Source organism: Cnephaeus nilssonii, assembly GCF_951640355.1.
Source record: "Cnephaeus nilssonii genome assembly, chromosome: 4".
NCBI classification, from domain to species: Eukaryota; Metazoa; Chordata; class Mammalia; order Chiroptera; family Vespertilionidae; genus Cnephaeus; species Cnephaeus nilssonii.
In genome coordinates this window covers 92,511,132-92,534,842 of record NC_137075.1, presented here as the reverse complement: position 1 = coordinate 92,534,842, position 23,711 = coordinate 92,511,132, and the positions used below count along the sequence as shown (strand labels likewise).

General features: G+C 36.6%; 1 protein-coding gene across 8 annotated transcripts in view; it reads left to right on the top strand.

Annotated features, from left to right (window-relative positions):
- Window positions 1-23,711, top strand: part of CEP128 (centrosomal protein 128) — a 354,698-nt gene that overhangs the window by 155,793 nt on the left and 175,194 nt on the right. For all 8 annotated transcript variants that reach the window (XM_079768173.1, XM_079768176.1, XM_079768175.1 and 5 more), the window contains 3 exons: window positions 4,017-4,193; window positions 8,046-8,105; window positions 13,585-13,777. In XM_079768173.1, coding sequence (XP_079624299.1) covers window positions 4,017-4,193; window positions 8,046-8,105; window positions 13,585-13,777 — 430 coding nt within the window. The remainder of the gene's footprint in view (window positions 1-4,016; window positions 4,194-8,045; window positions 8,106-13,584; window positions 13,778-23,711) is intronic.

Here is a 23,711-nt window from a genome sequence, read left to right as displayed (position 1 = left end):
TGCTGCCTCGCTCCCTCCCTTCTCTACCGCTTCACTCCCTTCTGCAGCTCTTGGCTTCCTTCTACGCTGTCTTCAGTCTTCGCTCTGCCTTCATATGCAAATTAACCTCCAGCTTTGTTGGGTTAATTTGCATACTCGCTCCTGATTGGCTAATGGGCGTAGTGGAGGGATGGTCAATTTGCATGCTTTTCTTTTATTAGTGAAGATTCCCTTATTAATCTACTAGAGGCCCATTGCATGAATTCATGCATGGGTGGGGTCCCTCCCAGCCTATTGGGGCTGTCTCCCCAGTCTCAATCGGGGTCGCCTGAGGGGAGGGACTGCAGGAGGTTGGCCAGCCTTGGGAGGTTGGCTGTGGGAATGCCTTGACCACCAGGGGGCAGCTCCTGCATTGAACATCTGCCCCTTGATGGTCAGTGTGCATCATAGCTACCAGCTGGTCATCGGGTTATCTGGTCATATTTATAGATAGATATGCCTCCAAATCAACCAGGATGCCTGGATTACTGTCAGCCTGTCACCCTCCTACCGCTTCCATAGAAGTAGCTGTGCCTGCTCCACTGGTAGAGCTATTGCTGAAACATGAAACCGGAGAGAAAGAGTGAATTTATTGGGTGTCACCATTAGTATACAAATTGATATTCTCAAGTCACAAACAAAACAAAACTGATGAAATTTAATGGAGATAGTTGTTGGCTCAGTGAGGGCAAGGGCCTATGTATCTCATTCATTCCGTCCCTAGACCCAGAAGAATGTCTCAGCATAGTAGGCCTTCCATAAAAATTTGTTGAATGAGTGAATAAATGAAACAATTGCATAAGTACAGAATGGAACAGCTTACTTAGCTCCAGATGTAGAGTCCTGGAGCACATGCTGAGGATGGAGAACTGGTGAAGGGCCATATCTACATCCTCCTTAAGTAAAAAAAAACACACATGTATCTTTACCTGGAGTGTTAGAAGACTTAGTAGGGGTGGAGGATTCATTTACTTACTTTAATTCTTGAGTATATAGCACTTAGACTAATGACTATTTTACAGTTTTGTCCTTGAAATTTGAGCTGGTCATGTAGGGGTTGGATCACCTTCTGTCAGATATATAAAAGAAGGGATTTCTGAAAGAACAGGTAGTTGAACCCCCTGATCTCTATGAGTTCATAGTTCTGAGATTTACTTTAAAGGGAGATTAGACAGGACATGCTAATGGTCTCACAGAGGACAGTGAATTGAATAATGAAATTTTCAGTTTTTGCTAAAGAGATTGAATTTATAGGCCTGTTTCTGACATGATCAACATTTTAAGAATATCAAAATATGGAAATAGTTTTGTCTTCTTATTAATAAAAGTCAAATAACAGAAAAGTGACAGTTGGTAAAAGAAAGATGGCTGTGAGAAAAATGAGAACAGAAAGATCAATTAGAACACCATTGTGAATTGCCTGGGTTTAGACTATGAACAGTTGTCCTCTAAATACATCAGTAACCCCAGGTAGAGTATTTTCTTCACTAACATCACACCTGTGTTTGTGCAGAGGCAACCTCCTAGCACACCTGTGTAGCATCTGAGTGTATAGATCTTTATGGTAATTAATGAAATCTTTACAGTGTTTAATTTGAGCTTCAAAAAATGTTTAAATCACTTATGTAGCAAAGTTGGGAAATTTAAAGATAATTACAAATATGTTTTGTGGTCTCTTGAAATAAGCAGTTTATTGAAGAAGACAGATTGATACATTTTTTAAAAAACTGTGATATGAATAATGTGCTGTGGAAACATTTTATATTGGGTGATTAAGAAAGAAAGGCATGTTGAGGATAAACTTTGAAGGATAAGAAGTATAGATGGCAGGTTTACCCACATGTGGCTCCTCCCATACAACTCTTTGAAGTTGTGCTCTTTCAAAAGGAGCTGGTAGCCAAGAGATAGCATTGATCTTGGTGTGTCCTTGTTGTTATGTAGCAACAATACAAAAGCAAGGATCCTCACCTAGAGACTTGACAGTAGGTTGCTTTCAAGTAAGTAAACTACAAAATCATCTAATACTATTCAGAGCCAGGATGCTAATTTTTCAGAAGGGCTCCCAGATGAGATCAAGATATCCATATATATAAAGAAATGCCATATTAATCAGGAGGGAGAGTGTGTCCGGATCTGAATGTGGACAAAGCAGAAAGTTAGGGAGATGTATTTGGGCAGACTCCATCTAAACACTGCCCAGGAGAATGGAACAGTTGTTATCGTGGCTTGTATGTTCCTGATGTGTAGATGGACATGCCAGGCTGCTGTTATTTTTTGTTTATTAAGTAACATTCTGTAGACTATGCCTTTTCCTCTAGACTGCTCTACAGGGAGAAAATGTATTGGTTATGCTGACACGAGTATTCTGATCCACATGGCAGTTATGGTTCTCATTGTAAATTAATGTAGTTAATTAAGTGGCATTCTAGTTTGCACATTAGTCTCTTGTGAATTTAATGTTACTCTACTGCTAAAAGATGACTCAACTTAGAGTACAAAAAAAAAAAAAAAATCCAGTTCCTAAGTTTACAAAGCTGAAGTCCAGACCAGAATGATGTACTCATCAAGACAAATGCTGTCTCTTGGCTACCAGTTCCATTTGAAATAGTGCAACTTGAAGCAGTATTGAACACATCAGATTGATCGGAAGAGAGACGTGTAGGCATATTTGAGAAGCTGCAAGAGGTTAAAGTATGAGAGAATGGAAAGGAGGGTGATGAGGCTGGAGAGAAGGGCAGAAGACAGGTTGTGAAAGGACTGTTTTTTGGGGCAGAGGTTGTTTCATTTATTTTAAAAAGTAAGTTGAATTGCCTGGTGGCCAGTGTGGCTCAATAGGTGACATCGACCTATGAACTAGGAGGTCACAGTTTGATTCCCTGTCAGGGCACATGCCTGGATTGTGGGCTTTATCCCCAGTGTGGGGCATGCAGGAGGCAGCTGATCAATTATTCTCTGTCATCATTAATGTTTCTATTTCTCTCTCCCTCTCTCTTCCTCTCTGAAGTCAATAAAAATATATTAAAAATCAATAAAAATTGAATTTAAAGGAAATATGTGTGATTATTCTGCTAAAATATCATTCTACTTTTCCTGTTTATTTTTCATTGAAAACATCTCTTTGTTATTTTAAATTAAAGCTGGGTTTGCTGACCACATAATCTTCCTGCTTGTGTTGTGTTTGTTAGGGTAGGTAAAGATGATTAGGCTACTATGGAAGATCTGAAGGCAAAACTAGCCAGCATCATGACTTTTTGGTCCACCATTTACACTTAAAATTTTAGTGAATCTATTTTTTTTCCCCCTCTTCCAAGCCTTGTGCATTACAACTTGAATTTCCCTGGTAATGAAATTGTGTAATCATGATTGAAAATTGTTCTGCCTACAGGGGGCCCCCAAGTCCTTGTAATCTGTTAAAGGGCTCCTTAGAAATCCTTTTTATTAAATATACTATTTGCTTACTTGAAAAGTAGCTCCATCTTGCTTTTATCAATATTGTGTGACTCGAAGCAATTATGGAGTATAACTGCATTTGAAAACTTAGACTTTTAAAAAATGATGTTTTGATGACATAATGATTATAACACTTATTTTTTTCTTAAATGAAAAAGCTGACATGATCTTATTTGACATTTTGCATTTTGTAGTGTTTTACTAAATTGTTGGTAGTTCAAAGTCAGTTTATAGTATCAGCTTTTACTCTGATCCATTAATGACATTAAATTATTAATTGATAAGGGATTTTTTTCAACTTTTACTTTTGGTTGCAGATTAACTATACTTTTCTTTGTCAGTTATCCACTACCAGTTCTCTCAATGCCCTACTCATGAATTCTTTATAATCTGACCTCAGTTAATTAGTAAGCCGAAGGTTTTATTCCAGTAAAGGGACTGACAGAGTTAGATCTGTTTTCTAATGCACTGCTTTAAGTTGGTTGTATGGATAGTACATGTGTTTCTTGCCTTCACTTAATAATTGTTTTTATTTATGAATGCTTTAGGAGAAACATATAAGCAATGAAGAAGAGCACTTAAGGAGGATGGAAGAGGCCAGATTGCAGCTCAAGGATCAACTTCTTTGCCTGGAGACTGAACAAGAATCCATTCTTGGTGTGATAGGAAAGGAAATTGATGCAGCTTGTAAAACCTTCTCCAGGGACTCGATGGAGAAATTCAAAGTAATTATGAGTTCTCATTGTGCCTTTCACTTAGTTTCCTTATATCTATAAACGCCTAAGCAACCACTAGCTGATGGGCCGACCAGCTGATTGGCCAACCATTCGGTAGCTATGACATGCACTGACCACCAGGGGGCAGATGCTCAACGCAGGAGTAGAAACCACTGGCATAGAAACATGGAACAGAATGATGAATCGCAGAGGGAAGCGGGGAGTGAGGAGGGTGGGAAGAGATTAACCAAAGATCTTAAATACATGCTAGAGGCCAGTGGGGTCCTTTGGGCTGAAACTGGCCCGGTGCACAGATTTGGGCACTGGTGGGGTCCCTCGGCCTGGCCTTTGGAGATGGGGCTGAAACCAGCTCTCCAACATCCCCTGAGGGATCCCGGATTGTGAGAGGGCACAGAGCAGGCTGAGGGACCCCACCAGTGCACGAATCTGTGCACCGGGCCTCTAGTATAACTATAATAAGATTTTAATGCATGGTTACATGGTATTTACATTTTTGTTTGAGAAAGTTTTATGAAAGAAAATAACATCTTGCATTTTTTGGAATGAGGTACTGTATCTATTGCACAGTCCCGATGAGAGAACATGTGCTGTGATTCCATTGAATTGTCTGTCTCACACTGTAAAAGAAAATGTCTTACAACAGAGGCAGCAGTTCTGGCTAAAATACATTCTTGGAGTCTTGGATTTTGAATTTTTTATTTTCTCAGGCCATTTTTGTTGTTGTTGGTATACTACTGGCCAATATTTATTGAGTACTAGTTATATTACAGGAACCGTGGTATGTTGTATGCAATCTCTCCCTGAACCCCTAAAACCCCCCAGTCCTGTAGGTACTCTGATTAAATCAATTTTTTTTTTTTTTTTTGTCAAGAGAAAGCAAGACTTGGAGGGGTTAAGTAACTTGCCTCTGGCCATATATCTAGTTAAATGCTAAAACTAGGACTAAAAACCTTGGGAGTCTAATCCTGGAGCTTAATCAAGTAACCACTATGCTATTTGCCTTCCCCATTTAAACAAAGTATATTTAATTTAGCTTTTCTATCTTTAAAATGGGATATTGATTGCAATTCAATTTCTAGTCCTAGTGAAATGATCAATAAAAACAGAAGTAATCATGGGTGTTCTTAATTTCTTCAAGGTAAGCACCTCTGTTAACTCTAGGTTCTAGTACTGCTATATTACATACAGAGAGCATTGACGAGCTATCATTTACCACTGTATTTAGTTCATTTGATGATATGATATTACTAAAATTATAGGATCAGGCACTAGGGCTTTTTAAAAATCCTCTTCAGGTGTCTCTTTTGTCATTCATCCTTTTCCTCATATAAAATAACTATTCCATTTTATAGTACTTTCCCCCCCTTTTTTCCCCTGCTTTTCCTTACCATTTTTTTTCTTGGTTTTCTTAAGTGGTGTTTTAAAGAAAATAAAACTATAATTCTACTCATGAAGTGGAAGGTGTTTTAGGATTTGACTAACAAAAATATTTCAACTGATAGAATTTGGTGGAGTTGGTGGAATTTCTACGATATGTATTTATCTGTACTTTTTTGAAACAAATGAGATGTCAGTTTAAGAGGACTGTGAGCCAAATATGAGAAGTAATTGGCTTTAGGGAAAAACTAACTCTTTTAGTCCTGTTATAGGGCCTGCTATAATGCTGGTTTACTTATATTTTATTGTCTAATGCTGCTGTATTTATATAATATTTGTTGTGTTTACATATATTTAAAGGATGTGTGGCCTTGAAATCCTAATTGCATCAAAAAGTGTCATATATTACCAAGGAAATATTTATTCTATATTTAAGTATTTATGTCAGGACAACTTGTTTTTGGTCAAGTAGAGATATAAAAATGGAAACATTTGGATCATGCTATAAGGTATATAAACCTTGTTATGGTTAATTATAGGCTAAAATATAGTTTGCACATAGCAGGTTGCTTAAATTTTCCTTCCATCTAACATATTCTGAAAAGCATCCTATTTTTTAATAGGCTTTCAGTCATGGAATGATGGTAGTAATGGGTCTTTGCACCTTTTCTGTTAGAGAGAGACTAATTCAATCCATGTGATGGGTGGAGATAAATTTAAAAGAATGGACATTTTTTCAGTTTTTTTTAAGACCACATTTTTTTTTTCATTCTGGGTCTCTTTCTGTTTATACCTTCCGTTGTTTCATTTCTGTAAACTTGAAAAAAAGAAAGAATACCCAAGAACATAACATTTGCTTTCACCTCAAAGAAACCACCCTTCGGTGTTTGTTACGATCAGTTCTTTGCTTTATAGTTCAGAGATCTATGGGAGAGTGGCGGTCCTTGTAAAATGTTTTAAAAAATGGATTAATTCCAATTCTTTGTCATTTATTGACTTTTTAAGTATTGCTGATGAAATTTTCAGCCATGTTATGTAGAGGGCGACTATGTTATGGAATGGATTGAATAATAGATATGTAACAAACAAGTCTAGGAAAAGTCCTTGGGGATATTGGTATTATTTCTAATTACAATTTTCTTTTTCCAGTCACTATACCTATTCTACGTTAGTAAATGTCTGTAGTGTTTGAAAACTTAAGGATAGACACTTACTAAACCACCACCATTATAAAACAGTTAGGAAAATGTCTGAATTGAAGATACATAATTTTCCCAGACCAGTCTTTGATAATTCAGGAGCTTTCCCATAACACTTGGTCTGAGTATTCATTTATTTGTAAAGCGTAAAGAGGATAGGCATTGGATCAAGCCAATTTTTTTTTTTTTTTTTTACTATGAACTAGAGTGATTAGGAATAATTTCCTTAAAAATGTAGGGAGAGAGGGCATGAGAGTTGGGTGGGGTTTAGACAGTGAGATAGTAGATGAGAGAAAGGTTGATTATGAAAATACAGCATTCCTGTATATGGCATGTGGTTGGCACTCATTACCATTTTTCGGATGCTGAATGAATTACCTGATGATGTTTCTTAAGGGAGAGATGTGCTCACACATAAGGAAATATGGAAGTATTGGAGAATAGGAATAGATATCTTTTGCAGAGGGATAGGGTAGTTTTAAGAGAACATTTCTAGAAAGAAGTCCTGCAAAAATATCATAGGTTCAACAAAAGTAGGAATTGAGAAAAAATTTGTATTTACAATTGTAAAATCATTGACAACCTTTGAGTACAGTTTTATCAGTAATAATGCAGAAACAGATGGCAGTGAGTTTATAAATGAGTTGGTGTGAAAGGAATCAGGGCAGCTGGCATAGACAACCTACTTATTGTGGGATTTTGTTATCATCATGAGATATAAAGGAATGACTCCATGATTAGTTTCTATCATTTCTACACAATCATTAATGAGACAAAATGGCCCTCATAGTATAAAATTAAAGAAGGATAAATGAGACACAGAATTAACTTTCTGTGTAATTACATCAAACCCACTGTGAAATATATTACTAGGAGCAAGACTGAGGAAAAGAAACAAGCAAAATATGAAGTAAACTGGTTTAATCGAGGCTGCTTGGGAGTCAGCTTCCAGAGATTCTAGCAATGATAGCACTTGAGAGTTAATTCATGTCTCTGTATTTTAGCTAAATATTTACATTGTACATATACATATATAAAAACATTATATATACACACACACACACATATACATATATATTTACATAAATAGAAATGTTAAATCATGTTTTGGAATTTATTGAGTACTTGGTATGAATGTCTCCTTTCTAAACCCTTAAGTTTTAGACACTTAACTTTTATATGTTATGGTGAAAAATTTTCAGTTAGGTAAATTCATTTCAGAGAAAAATCTAATTTTAATAGACTATTCTTTCTCTTTTTTTAGTTTTTTTCATCTGGTCCTGACATTAATTATGACCCACATCGCTGGTTAGCAGAAAGCAAGGTAATTGATCTTTGAATCTTAAAGTTATCATAATGTTTATGAGCTTCAATGTGTCTATTTGGGCTAGCCATATATTTTTGTCACATAATGAACATGTGAAGCTGTAGTACTTTATTGCTGAGAAAGATTATCATAATGCATTTAGGAAGTTTCCATGTTCCTTCGGCTTAACATTGAAAAATTAGCTTAAATGTATAGGGATGGGATGGGACGAAAAAGGAAGGTGAAACTGTTGAAATATTAAAACTAGATCGTCAGAGAGACAAGTTCTTCTGCCTTTCCCTTTGGATAAAGCAATGTCTCTGGAGTGTACAAAGGTCAGGGCAGCTGTAACCACCCTTCATTACACATATATACTTATATTTTATTTCTGAGCGTCTGCTCAAAGCCTGTCAAATCTCTATGGGGCATAAGCAAATCTCTTCACCTCTCTGGGTGTCCTGTTTCCTCATTTACAAAATTGGAGGAATTAACTTTAAGTTCTGAAGATAACTTTCTTGCTTCATGGTTTTTTAGCATTCTGATTCAAGTTTAATGGAAGGTAAGCAAAAATAAATAAAATTGAACAATTTGCTAATATTCTACACTTTGGGTAATTGTCAACTATCTTCATAGATCAGCTTGGAAATTTAAATTATTGAAATTTAGGTATATAGAAATTAAAATATATAGAAAATTATGACCACATGTGATGTAGATATGTTTATTTGAGTATCAATACTTAAGAACTTGCATTTCTTTTTAGACTAGTTTTATTTCAGCTTTAACATAAAGTGCAAAATCTTCCATCCCATTTACATTCTGTAAGAAAACCAACTGTACTATAAACCTGACCAATTGTGGTCCAACTTAGGGTTTTACTAGAAAAAAAGGATCTTTGAGTGTGTACAGTGTCCTTTTTTAAAAATATGAGAAAAATGAAGTTTCCGAGAAGAATGTGACTTTTTCAGAATGGGAAAATGGATCACATGCCATGTGCACTCAGCGTTCTTACCATTATGTGTATTGCCATCTAAAGTCTTCTTTCAGCCAAGATTATTGATTGTGTACTTTTTTGCGTACAGACACTGGGGATATAAGTGTTAGTAAGCCATGGAAGTTAATCGGGGGGGAATGGTGATGTAAACAAATTTGAAGTCTCCTTAAGATGTGTTATATTGTAGAAATATGTCAACATTGACAGAGGAACACAGGAGAAGGAAGAACTAACTCTGATGTTTGTGCTGGGAGGATGGGAGGCTGTGCAGCTGCCAGCATGTCTCAGAGGGCTTCTACAATTGTGTTATATTTAAACTTGGTCAGACAAAAAATTTGTATTAACAAAAAAATTATAGGTATAAAATGCAAATATTTGAGTAAACACAGAATAATGCTCAAGATGGGTGGGTAAGGTACAGGTGGGAGGTGGTGGACAGACAAGGTTTACTTTTGAAGGCCAGGTAGGCATTAGAGAAACTCCCCTCAAAAAAATTCTTAAGCTCTAGCTGGTTTGGCTCAGTGGATAAAGCGCTGAACTGCAGACTGAAGGGTCCCAGTTCGATTCCAGTCAAGCTGCACATGCTCAAGTTGTAGGCTCAATCCTCAGTGTAGAGTGCGCAGGAGGCAGCTGGTTAATGATTCTCTCTCATCATTGATGTTTCTATCTCTCTTTCTCTCTCCCTTCTCTGAAATCAATAAAAAATATAAAAAATACATAAAATTGTTTAAAAAAATTCTTAATAAGAAACTAACAGTATTATGATTAAAAATAAAATTTTATCCAACCTTGTAAAATTTCTATCCTGCTCTAAGAACTGTGATCCTAACTGTTCTAATCATTTTTGATAGAACCAAATGCAAGTCTGCATTTATGCCACCTGCATAGGAAATCTAGACTATGCATATTTTGCTGTCCTAGAATTTTTTGACTAGAAACTTCTGTTGTGCATTAATAAAGCATTTCTCTTTTTTCTTTTTCCCAACTCCACAGTTTTGACAAGAGCAATGTACTTGGAATTTTCTTTCAAGTTAAAATCTTTATCATTTCTGAACAGAACACTTTTACTGCTGTTGTTCAGCTAAGTTATGAGAGCCAGAGATGACTCTTGATCACGGCTCTTTAATTTGGGAGCTAGTGAGCAGTTTTCCCTTATCATTTAATGGGATTGAACTTCTGATCAGGGTTTTAATACTGCATGAGACAACTGTTCCTCTACCACGTAAAAGGGTCCTGATAAGCTCCCCACACTGACCAGCGGACTGGGGAGGAATTGAATCTATTTGTGGAGAGATGGCTTGGGTTATTGATGGGCCACAATACTGTAATTCCCATGAACTATGAGTGAATAGCTCTATAAGTATTGGAGATAAAATCTGAAATCAAAGGACAAAAACTGTATGGAAAGTGGAATTGCTATTCAGCTAGTCCATGCTGACATCTTGCAGTATTAGAAGGACCTCTGAGGGCCTTTGGTAATTGTTTTCATAAATCTGCCACATGAATTTATTCTGTTAGTGTTAATCCTAAAAGAACTAGAGGACTGAGTGGGGATTGTGTCACTATTGCTTTGTTGGCATAGCACACACATGAAGTTCAACTTCGAGTTGGACCAGGCTCACAGATAAAATAACCAATGAATAGTCAGAATAAGGCATTGTGGGTGGAAGAGAATCAAGGTGGTGGTTAAGGAATGCCAGGCAAGGAATTCACAGGGATTAGGTATTTGTTTTGTCATAAATCTTGATAGCAGATGTAGAGACCAAATTTTATTCAGTTTAGCAGAGAATTTACTGAGAAACTACTGTGTCCTAGATGCTATGCTGTATGCTCCAGACATAAAAATGAATTAAGACATTATCCTCTTGAGGAACATGTTTTGTCTAGAGAAGCTGATACTTATGTAAATAATTTTAATATCACATGTACTGGGGCTGACCAGCAGATCCTGAGCAAGAGATGAATGATTACTCTGACACACGTTTGCTGTGAAAGAGAGGCTAGGGGACTGCCTGGCTAGAGAGACTAGACAGTCTCATTTGCCTGCCTCTTCAGGCTTTTTTGTAACAGCAGTTTGAGCTAAAATTGACTTTTAGAACAATCAGTAGGGTAAGCATTCTTGGGAGGACACAGGCGTCAGCAATACCCTTAAGCATAAAGATTCTGAAGGAGGGTCAGTGCGTACACAGACTCGTTTGGAAAGGTCAAGGAACAATTAGGGGCCGTCACCTTCAGCCAACTCCCCTAGAAAATTCTTTCGGAATTTCCTCCTTACAAACTTTCCAACTAAGTCTCCCGTGCCCCTCCATACACATGTAAGAGGTACACAGAAGCTGCTGTGGAGGCTGATGCCTCAGATGGATTTTGAAGCTAGCCAACCATAATTATGGGTTCCAATATTGCTAACTTTATTAGCAATACTCATTTTATTCAAATTTTCTCTTTCCCTTGGCTTTTAGCTTTGACTCCTTCCGTTATGATTTTAGTATATTAATATACTAAATCTCAGTAAGGATATTCTTATAGATTAAAAAGACCATTTTGATTGTTTTACTAGATAATTATAAATATTCCCACCTTATTGCAAGTTGTCAACTATAAATAAGGCAACTATTTCCTTACTGATAAATTCTTTCTCTTTTGGTTTATTTAATAATACTTGTTTATGTAGTTAAATAAATGAGGCTATTATGTAATCTATAAAATGCTCTTGTGAGTGTTTAATAGAATGGTGTTTGCACTGTGATTAATAGCCTTGTCAGCTAATTATTATTTGGTATTGTTAAAGTTATTCCTATAGTGTGTTTCAAGCTGTTTCTTCAAGACACTTAATAAAGACGGTGGGTGTTTCTCTAACAGATACTGATTCTCATAATTGATTATTGGTTGATTAAATTTCCATAACTTAAGTATTTTGTTTTGTAGAATTAAGAATATATTCTGCATACATATTCAGTTCACAAAAAGCATCTAGCTATAATCTGTTTGTAAAATTTTGTCTGGCAATGGAATGAAGGTTTCATATGAATAAATTAAAGCCATAGGTCATATTGTATTAGTCTGCTTGGGCTACCATAACAAAATGCCATAGACTGGTTGGTGGCTTAAACAACAGACATTTATTTTCTCACAGTTATAAAGGTTAGAAGTCCAAGATTAAGGGGTCAGGATTGGTTTTGTTAAGTTCTCATTCTGGCTTGTAGAATTCCCCACCTTTCATGCAAACATGGGTGGGGTGGGATGGGGTGGTTTGGGAAGTTGGGGGCTGGAAATAAGAAAGAGCGGTGAGGGAGTGCAAACTTGCTATAAGCCTTTGTGTCTCTTGAGGGTCCCACCCTTATGACCTCACTTAATCTTAATTACTTCACTAAGAGCCCTATCTCCAAATACAGTCACATGGAGGTTTAGAGCTTCAACACATGAATTTTGAGGGGACGCAATCCTATCTAATAAAAAGGTAATATGCAAATTTACCATCACTCTGTCACAAAGATGGCGGCGCCCATAGCAGCCGGGGCACTGGACGCTGGCGGTGTCACCCTGGCGACAGGCCCCAGCATCCTGTGAGCCCCGGCCCGCAGAGGGAGGGCAGGTGGGCAGGCCCCTGGCCAGAGGCCGGCTAGAGCGTGGAACACTGGCGTCATTGCAGGCTGGGCTGAGGGACCTCTCCCCCGCCCCCCGTGTGTGAATTTTGTGCACCAGGCCTCTAGTTTAGTTCATAATAACACATATCAAACCTGATTACTGCTTTGTTTCAGAAGGTTTTTTGGAAGTTTATTATTATTATTTTTTTTTACCATAATCAATAGGATTATTGCTTTGACAAAACAGATTTGCTGTTTCTCCATTATTATTGTTAGTAATAGTTAACATAGGCCAAAGATTGTGATGTAGTAAGTAGGAAAGGGAAATATGAAGGACAGATGAAATATTAAAGATAGTGAGGTTAGCATCTATGAAAAAGAGAGTTGCTCTGATTACATTTTCTCACCTCTTCAAGGTAGGGGAAGGCTGACTTTATCTCCCTAAGCCTATGGAGAATCTCTCTATCTGATTAGCTAGACCATGGGGATGTGTATTTTTAGGAAGCAAAAATAGAAAAAAAAATAAATCTCTGAAATAAAACCCTCTTTTATCAAATTTCTAGTTCTATTCCAGGGTGATTTTGATTTTTAAATGCTTTACTAAACTGCTTTATATACCTAATTAGGAGGCTAATTGTGTTAAGATTAGAAGTTTAGTAGGCCATATTTTTCTGTAGTACTGCCTTTGCAAAGATGATAGACTATACAGAATTTCCATAAAAATCTAAGAAAGTGGCTTAATTTCACACCAATTTTTAACTGATATGAACCATAGTGTATTTTTCATTTTGCTTAAGTTTGTTAGTTATTGTCTATATTTGCTTATATTATGATATTTTTCCTACTGTTTTGAAATACTACTGTTTTCTAGATTTTTACCTTGCTTTTTTTTTAATTAGTTGTAAATGTCATGTTTTAGACTAAACTTCAATGGCTCTGTGAGGAACTGAAGGAGAGAGAAAACAGGGAGAAAAGTCTGCGGCACGAGCTAATGCTGTGCAAACAGCAGCTGAGGAATATGACTGAGAACAAGGAATCCGAGCTCCAGTGTCTCCTGGAACAGATAGAAAGGCAGGAGCTGCTTCTGGAAGAAATACACCAAGAGAAGAGAGGTATGTTAGCTGCTCTTACTCTCACTGTTCTTTGTGTTCCTGGAATCCAGCAGAGGGAGAAAACCTACTTCTCTCACCTCCAGCTCAGATTATTGCTGTACTAGAGACCCAATGCACAAAATTTGTGCAAGAGTAGGCCTTCCTTCCCCCAGATGCCGGTACCGGCTTCCCTCTGGCACCCGGGACCTGGGGTTCCCTTTGGCTGCCGGCACCTGGGACCCGGTCTTCCCTCTGTCCGCTGGCAGGCACCCGGGACCCGGGCTTCCCTCTGGCCACTGGCAGGCACCCGGGACCCAGGCTTCCCTCGCAGCCCTGGCTTCGTCCAGAAGGTCGTCCGGAAGGATGTCCAGTTTAATTAGCATATTATGCTTTTATTATTATAGATTCTTCTCTTTTCTTTTTTTTTCTCCTGTCTTCATTTCTGGGTGCAGAAGGGAAAACTGTTCCCGCCCTGAGAGTGTTTTCATTAGCTACTATATCCCTCTTGTTTACACATTGGAAAGTGTTAATTTGGTAAGACGTGTTTGTTCTTCCCTGGTAAGATACCAAAATTTATACTTGACTTCAGTAAAATACCTATTAATTCTTTCAACAAATACTTATTTTGTTCATATTTTGTCTTTGGCACTGTTATGGGTGCTGAGGATACATTAGTGAATAAATTAGAAAAAATCCTACTATTGTCTACCTTATATTGAGTGGGGTGACAGAAAATAAATGTAAATAGGTAAATTATATAATAGAAGGCTACAAGCACAATGGTGAAAACAATTGAATAAGGGGAAGAGAGTTTGGGAGAGCAGGGACAGAGTGTAATATGTTTAATATGTAGGCAATACTTAATTCTAAAAGTTAGACAAGGACTTGGGAAACTATTTTTCTCTTTGGTTATACTAGAGAGGCATCATGACAGGAAGAAGAAAAACAGCATTTATATATGGGGATCCTAAGTGTATCCTATGTTGTGCTGGCCATACGCCTTTTCTTTTACTAATGAACTTCATGAATTTAAGATCCATTAAAAAAACAACTTAATATAGTGTCCCATTAAGGAAAACTAAGCATATGACATATGGTTATCTTCTTCAAAATAATTTTTTTCATTTTTCATTTTAGTGATTATGGTTATTCCCTATATACCATTTAAAATTGTTTATTACTCTACTGTAGTGATTCTTAACTTTTCTCATATCAGGACCATTTTATATTCTTAAAAGCTCTTTGAGTTCTTGAAAATTTTATTGTGCATTATATGTGTCAATACATATTAAAATTAAAACTAAGAATTAAAAGATAGTCTTTTAAGGTAATAATTATAAATTCATTCTATGGAACATAAAAATTAATGAAATTTAATTATTTTCCAAGACAAAAATATTGAAAAGTGGCATTGTTTTGCACTTTTGTAAATCTCTTTAATTGTGGTTTTAGAAGACAGCTGCATTTTCATTTTGTTCAATGCCTTATCAATGAACCTGGCACGTAGTTGATATGTCAGATATTCGTGAATGAGTGAATGAATGAGTGAATGGATGACTGCTGCACAATTAATAGGGGAGCCATCATATTTTAGTGAAAAAAGAAATCACAGTGAACTCTGCAGGACCACAAGAAAAATCCATAAATATTTGGCAGAGATTGAGTAATTTAATTGGAGTGTTTATATTTTGTTTATGACACTCTGGGATTATAACAATATTTGTCTTCATAATATTTCAGTTATGTATTACATTTTACAGTAGAAGTATTTAAACCGATTATATTTCTATTCACTTCACAATGATATTCTCGAAGAGCTTCCCGATTTATTTAGGGACACTATAACATCGTTAGTAGTAATTCTAGCACCATTGTGTACTATGATTAGAGTTAGCTCCGTAGCATAACATATAAAAACTATTTAAAAATACCTGAATATCAAAAATGTAAGCAAACAATAAGAAAAATATGTGTATGTCTAAGATAGTTTCAGTTTTTAATAGAATGAATGTAACTTTTAGAGTATTATATTTTAGTTGCTATGGATTGTAGACAAGATTAAGTATGACTATAAATGTTGAACAGAAAGATCTAGGAATTCCAGAGTTTGAACAGGTGAAAGAAAGGTTAACTGGTGTAGCAGGATCCCAAAAGATATGACAGTGGATGAGGTCAAAAGTAAAGGTGGAGAAGTGAATTTTGGAAAGGACAGGGCTAGAGTTAGGCATTTGTTCTCCCATTACCTTTTTAGCACTTTGAATACACTACTATTTTTGGCAGTTTCACATCATCCTATTTTGAATGGTGGTTCTTTATTTTGACTATTAGCTCCTTAACATCTGTGATTTGGTTTAATTGATATTTGCCTTATATATGATTCATACCCTTTGGAGAAAAGGTTGGAATGGGAAATAGCTCCTAGATTTGCTATGTAAAACTGAGAGATATGTTTTAGTAGAAACCTTTTGAGTTTTAATTCACATTTTAGAAAAATTTTCATGACTAAATTTTTTTTGCAAGGTGCTTCAAAAGGATAATACATTCATATGTGGATATCCAAGGCATAGAGCCAGCTTAGTGAAAAATCCGATATACATACACGACTTTTCTGGCCTTACAGAGGGCTCTGAGGATGAGTACTTTTACTAATAACAGAGATATGGTAAAGTTTCTTTTCGGTGCTTTTAAGTTGTGTGCGGTTCAAAGCATTGACTCTAAAACACATTCTTCATTTCAGAAGGTTCTCATGTAGCTGACTTGTCTCTACCAATGGTGATCTCTTTCAAGGGCTTTCCTTTGGTTTCACTGTTCCCAGAGTTCTGAGAAATTCCATTCAGCTGATTTCTCTGTTTTTCCTTGCTTTCTTTGAATCTCTGTTCCACTTCCTCAGTTTGTGGGTGGCGTAACAGATGATACCTTCCTAGGATAGAGACTAGGAAGGGACTTATAAACTGTAGGGATTTTCCCTAGCATGTAGGCTGGACATGGAGTGGCATTGTTTTTTGTGTGCAAAATTGATTGATTTAGTTTTCCTGCCACTCACCCATTCATCTATAACTTCTGAGAACACTTAAAACCTATCCTTACAATTAGATTTGAAGGAAAGTTTACTTTCTCCCAGGCCCTTTGTCTCCTGCAACTACAGTTTTCCTTGGTCACTTCTCCTATATCTACTTCTCCCTCTCCATTACACTATCTCTGTCTTATTTAGCTCTTGATGACCTCATATTTTAAAAGGATTGCAGAAGCTTCTTTATTTTTTAAATCTTTATTGTTGAAAATATTACAGATATCCTTTTTTTTCACATTGACCTCTTTCACCCCACTCCTGCCCCCTCCCCAGCCTTCACTGCACTATTGTCTGTGTCCATGGGTTATGCATATATGCATGTAAGTTCTTTGGATTACAGAAGCTCCCTTATTTGAAGATCTTCTTGACCTCTAGTCTCTACTTTTCACTTGACTGGTCTTTACCTATGAGCCTGCCAGAGGCCTTCAGATAGATTTCCCAAGCAGGTACACTCTGGTTGATATGCCCAAGCTCATACCATTTCCCCTGCCCCAGCTATCCTCTATCCATTTCTCTGCTATTTGATAACACATTTGGTTATGGTGACATCTTTTAGAAATGACCTTGAATATTCTGAGATTAATACAAGAAAGTAAATCATTCTCAAACTTTGCTGTAGTATTTTTTATAATAAACTAGTGGCCTGGAGCACGGATTCATGCACATTGAAAGGAAATTAATTAGAAGAAATATTTTAATATTGCTATTCACCCTTTCTCTATAATAGAAGTGTCAGAGATGAAAGAAAATTAGTAAAATGTATATGAAAAGAATAAATTAATAAATAAACAATAACAACATGATAAAACAACAAGACTTGATATAAAAAAACCCCCAAAATATGATATAAAAACATTGGTAAAAACAATGACTGATAAATTGATTAAACTTATTCTAATATCTCCCTGCATAGCACATTAAGAGTAAAAACACTTTCAGAGTGCTTGACTAATTTCCCTTGTGATGAAGTATTTACAACTTTAACTTTAACATCACACGCTCTTTGAACTCGAGAGAAAGCAACATATAACTGACCATGTCTGAAAATGGGTTCAGGTAGGAATATTTCTACTCGGTCTAGAGTTTGTTCTTGTGATTTATTAATAGCCATTGCAAATGCTGGCATCATAGGAAACTGTCTTTGAATTAATTTAAATGGGAGGCCAGTGTCAGATGGGGATAGTTGTGCCAATAGTTGGTCTTCAGACATATTCTGTCAACGTCGCCGCTTTTTTTCAGCTTCAGAATGTCAACAAAAACAACCAAATTCACGATCGACAATGACAGATTGAAACACTTGCGTGCGATTGGCGCCAGTGAGAGCTTTCTATGTATCGCGCATGCGTGAGTCAACATTTATTTTTAGATAGCCAGTGTGCATCATATGTACCGGCCAGGCGGACGGACGAACAGTCGGTCACCTAGCCTTTTATATATGTAGATTACTTGTAGCACATCCTGCAGTTGACCTCCATCCAATAGCATTTCCTTAGAGAAAACACACATGTGTATGCACAACTGCTATTCTAATCAGTTCCGCGAGATGAATCTTCGTCAGGTACATCTTTGAGCCCTGGTCTACTCAGCTCAGAAACCTTCAATGGCTCTCACACTGCTGAACAGTAATGTCCAGATTCTTACAGGAACCCCACCATTTCCCCCCTCTCTTCTTCTGTGAAAATTCTACCCTTATTATCACCCTTGCTAGTGGAATATTTCTTTTACCACCCCATTGCTACTAAGACTTTCAGATATAATTACATGACATTTGCCATTTACTGCCTTTTCCTCTGGGTATCTGCATATATATCTTTTTGTATTAAGTTTTAATTGCTTGTTTTATAGATTACTAGAAGCCTGGTGCACAAATTCGTGCATGGGTGGGGTCCGGCCGGCCTACCCAATCAGGGCCAATTGGGCCAGGCCAGCCAAAGGGAAGGGCCGCAGGCAGTTGGCCAGAGGTCCTGCCCCCTGGTTGAACTCCCGGTCGAACTCCTGGTCGAAGGGACAATTTGCATATTAGCCTTTTATTATATAGGATTATTTTTCCATTGCATCTGGCCATGTGTTTTATATTTAAACAAGATATAAACTTACTTATTGAATATTTAGATAGATGGACAGATGGGTAGATGGATGGATGGATACATACATGGATAGCACAGATTAGCCTTTGTTCCCTTTAATCCCATCTATTATGGTGTCTTCATCAGAAGCACTATCCCCTTACCATATCCACACTAGACACTTAGGTATGTTCTAGCAATCAAAAAGAAAACGAACATCAGTGTTGATTGATGTATCTTTTTCTGCTTCTTTAAGACACAGGACCAAATATGAAGGATTACACAATTTAGAATTACCTCCCCAAACTATCTGATGATGTCCTTTATTAGCTAAGCTGTTTTCACTGGCAATAAGAGAATCCTTCCCCTATTTATCTTTCCAGAACAAAGGCCTTCAAGTTCTTCTAAGTAGTATTTGGAAAGACACTGATGCACACGTTCTCCTTTCTAGATTAGATGAATCATTTGATCATTCGTCACAGTTGATCATCACATCAACCATGAGAGATTGCAGATTTGCTTTATTTCCAGTTGAGGCTATTGACTTTGTACTCTAGTATTTAAAATTCATTTCTTAATGATGTCACATTTTGAAAAGATTCCTCACCACAGTTCCCCACAGGTTATGTTAGACCTTTATGTTCAACTGTTCACCCTCATTGTCGTTGAGGTGGCTTTATATTTAGGCTTTTATGTGTAATGTCTCATTTAATCCTTAAAATAACCACTTGAGATTATTCATCCCATTTTACAGTCAGGCAGCTGAGTCTGGAGGCAAGTGGAGATTGGTAGTTTCTCATAAGTTTTACACCAGAGGCCGCCAACCTTTCAGACCTCATGGACCACCAGTCGTCTACGGACCACTGGTTGGCGACTGCTGGTTTAGACAGTGAATTACAGATGGGAGAGGACTTGTGAAACTCGTGCTTATATTCTGGCTATCATGTTGCATACCAGAATAAACTAGTATTACTCAGTCAACTGCAATAGACCTTGCAAATTGGAAACAACCTGTCCTTTCTCATTTTCTTAGGATCTGTTCCATGAAGTTGTAAAGCAATCAAGTTTTTTTAAAAAAAAATGTTAGAAAGAAAACTGCTCTGCCACAATCTCAGTCATTTTGGCTACCATAATAACTGAACCACTAGGAATGCTGTCCAGAAAAAAATGGTCAGCTGAGCTGTTTAGATATAAACTCTTTACTCGTGATAGCTGTAATATTTCCAATATTTTCTTTCACATTATTTTAGTACATGATAGCCTATTATTTCATGAATAGCTCACAGGAATTTCAAGCCTCAGGCCCAATTAATGAGGCTAATTCTAATGTTATATACAAACTCTCCTATAAGTAGGACAAAAAAAATCAAACGTTTTCTTTTGTGTGCTTCCACTATGAATGTGATATCTGCCACCTAATCAGTCACCCATGACCACACCTTTTTGTTGTGTTTTTACAACTACGAGTGATTAAAGGAAACTAGTTTTCAGAACAACCAATTAGTTTCAAACCCATCTACATACATCCCATGGAACAACTGTTTCCAAGAACCATTCTGTTTGACTTACTTCTGAGGTCACGAGAAATTTGTTTCTCACAAAGCTTTCAAAGTTCACTGGGGTCAGGACAGGTGAATATCCAATTTATGATCCACAGTTTCTTCCTTCTTTCCCCCCTTGACACAGTCATACCTCCCACTAGAACCACAGCTGAGTCTGGCAATACTATTAACAGTTGCCCTCCAGTTAACATCTCTCTGCCTTCTTCTGCTCCACCTATAGAATGACTCAGCATACCTTAACAAAGAAGCACGTTCCTCTTGTGAAAAGAGATGTAAGATTTAGCTAAGATGTCAGAATACTTGGAAGCTATGAGGTTACCAGAAACTAAAATGCCTGTGGCAGATGGAAGGAGTCCTTTCTTCCAAGGTCCTCTGAAGGGGAGACTCCTTTGTAGTATGATTTAGTTGCAGTGAAATGCTAATGATTATGACCAAATATAGAAGTTAATTTCTGTAGCTGAAATTGTGAACTCACTTAAATAAGGAACTGGTCTTGGATTCCAGGTATTTTTTGTAGCTATGACTATGTAATGTGAACACTCCACAGAGATATGTTTCTAAGTAATACCATCTCGTTCCTCCATGTCAGTGACACCTCTGGTGGGTTCTCTTTAATATTTGTATCTTTCTGGTGGTGAGGTTGAAATGTTATCTAGGACAGTACAGGGAAGAGAAAATGGCTGCTGTGTATGTGATATGACTTCAGAGATACTCTCTAAACACACCAATTCTCACAGTATTTCTCTAAATATGTTTATCACAATGGTATTCATTAAGGGAGGAGTAGGAGAGGCAAATGCAATTTCAGTGAAATACCTTGTTTCCAAGCAAACATTCTTAATGTAAAAGTCATTCTGAAAACATAAACTGTTAAAGGAGGGAAAATATAACTAGTTAATATGTGGTTACATTCCAGTTGGAAATCAAAGTGAATGCAACTCTAGCCTAATACACGTATACTATTCTGCTGTATTCATATCTTCATGTGATGCTCATATTAATTTTCTACCTAAATCTACTTAACTCACTTTTCTGGTCCTTCTCTTTATTTAAGCAGAGAAATAATCTAATTAACTATTAAGAGAGAAGAAAAATGCTTTGATTTAAATACATTAAGAATAAGAGTTAATAAGAATTTGGAATATTTTTCATCTTTTGGGGTTTGAATTCAGTACTTTTTATATAGTTCCCATAAATATGTACTCTCTTTTTCTTTTGGAATCTGTGAAGCAAACTCTTAAAATGCCCTTTCTGGCATAGGGTCTTCTCAGGATTTGCTCTCTGATGTTGTGCAGCTGCCTCTGACATCTGGAATGAGTTTGGATGGAGAGCTGTACTTCCTCCTGAGGCTTCTGCTTGAAAATCTTTTTTATTGATTGATTTTTAAAACTTTACTATAAATGGATCTTGATTGCATCTTAAACTAATGTACCTCAGGTCTTGCTGTAAGGTCCTATTAGATAAGAAATAAGTGTTTGGCCTTGGATGCTTATCTCCATGTAAACCAATCTGAACTCCTTCACAGTGGGACTGTATTGGTCATTCCATCTCCACACCTCTGAACCATGTCCAGGTGACAGAGCATCCTATTACTTTTCCACAGCTCTATTCTACTTTTCATTTGCAATTTTTGTTGCAGTCTTTCTTCAGTTCACTTTCTCTCTAGGAGTACCTTAAAATGTGTCACTCTTAAATTTCTAGTTCTCAAGTATTTTATTCACCTTTCAGCATCTCAACCCCAAAGTTCATTTTGTAAGAAATAGATCTATAGTCATTAACGATGCTCACTTTTTTTTTTTTACCCCCTCTGTTTGAAATATCCATTCCTTCTTATTATCACCTGGGTAGAAACATTAAATGAGATCCATGGCTCGATAATGCACATTTGGATGCCTGGTTTACTTCTTTACTCCTTCAGTTCAATTTGTGCCAATGAAAGTACTGGTCTTGCTCAGGCAAGCCATAAGAAAGCTAAAATTGAGCTATCATCAGTGATTGCCTATTAGCTTCTTTGGAGTTTGTGTTGTTCTATTGGGTTCCATATGTGAAAGAGACATTCTTTTACTTTTTGTAAAAGAATTGGGAAATCTAATTCAGATAAGGTTTTATAGAAAAGTTTACATATAAAGCTATGACAAGGATTAAATAGTTGTGAGTATATTGTACAGAATAAAGTGTTGATGGAGTGGCTCAGGTTGGTTCTAGAGTTCTTTTTCTTTCATGTAGGTTTTTTTTTTTTTTATGTAGGTTTGGTACTCCCAAAGAAGCAGCTACTGAAGGGATATTTATTTATTTATTTATTTATTTTTGTCTTCCATGACTATCAAATGCTCTAAATGCACTGAGGGAATAGAAATTGTAGATAAGGGTAGCACTCATAAAAAGCCATTTTCTTTGAGATTTTTGTTACTAGAAAATTTCCCTACTAGTCAGATGTCAATAGCACCTGTTGTGTTGACTAAATCAAAAACATCAGAGCTGTCATGGTAACAGGAGAGATGTCTGTGGGTTTCTAAACTGCAGGGAATGAAGGAAGCAGGTTGGAGGGATTTAGAGATTGGGGAGGATAAAGGGAGAGGTGCTGATTGTCTACAGAAAGGTTCTTCCAGGGTTCTTATTTATTCTTATGTGCTCCCTTACACTATTTCTTCTCTTTTCTTATCCAGTCTGAAAGAATAGAGTAAGTGAATGGTTAGTCTTACTAGTGAAGGTTTATTGGCGGCGGAGGGAGGCAGTAATTATATTTTAGATCTCATTTACCTCATTTGTAATTTCTAAAGGTCTGCAAATGTAGCTGAAAAATACCAATGCCTTTATTCCATGTAAGTTAATTAATTGGAATAATACCGTATAAAATTTTTAGGTTTTTTTGAATGCTGTATATTTTTTTTTGAAAAAGGTTTTTCTCTTAGTCTTTGATTGTGAATTATAGCATATTCTGATCAGTGTGTGCTTTCTCTTGTATCAAATTCTAGCATATAATAATTCTTGGAATTATAGAACTTTTCTTGCATATATATTCAATTTTCATCAATTGTTGGTCATTCCTGTTGGGAATAATTTGAAAAAGAGGAAACTTGTATTCTGGAATAGATTGAAATAAAGGAAGAGTAAGTTTTCTGCAATAAATGGCCTTGTGCAAATAAGAATGGGGCAGTTTACCTGAACAGAAGAATGGAATTACAGTGGTTGATAGAGAATAAAATCAGGCAGATAAACAAAACAGCTTCCATTTGTAGTAAGGGCAGGTGTAGGTA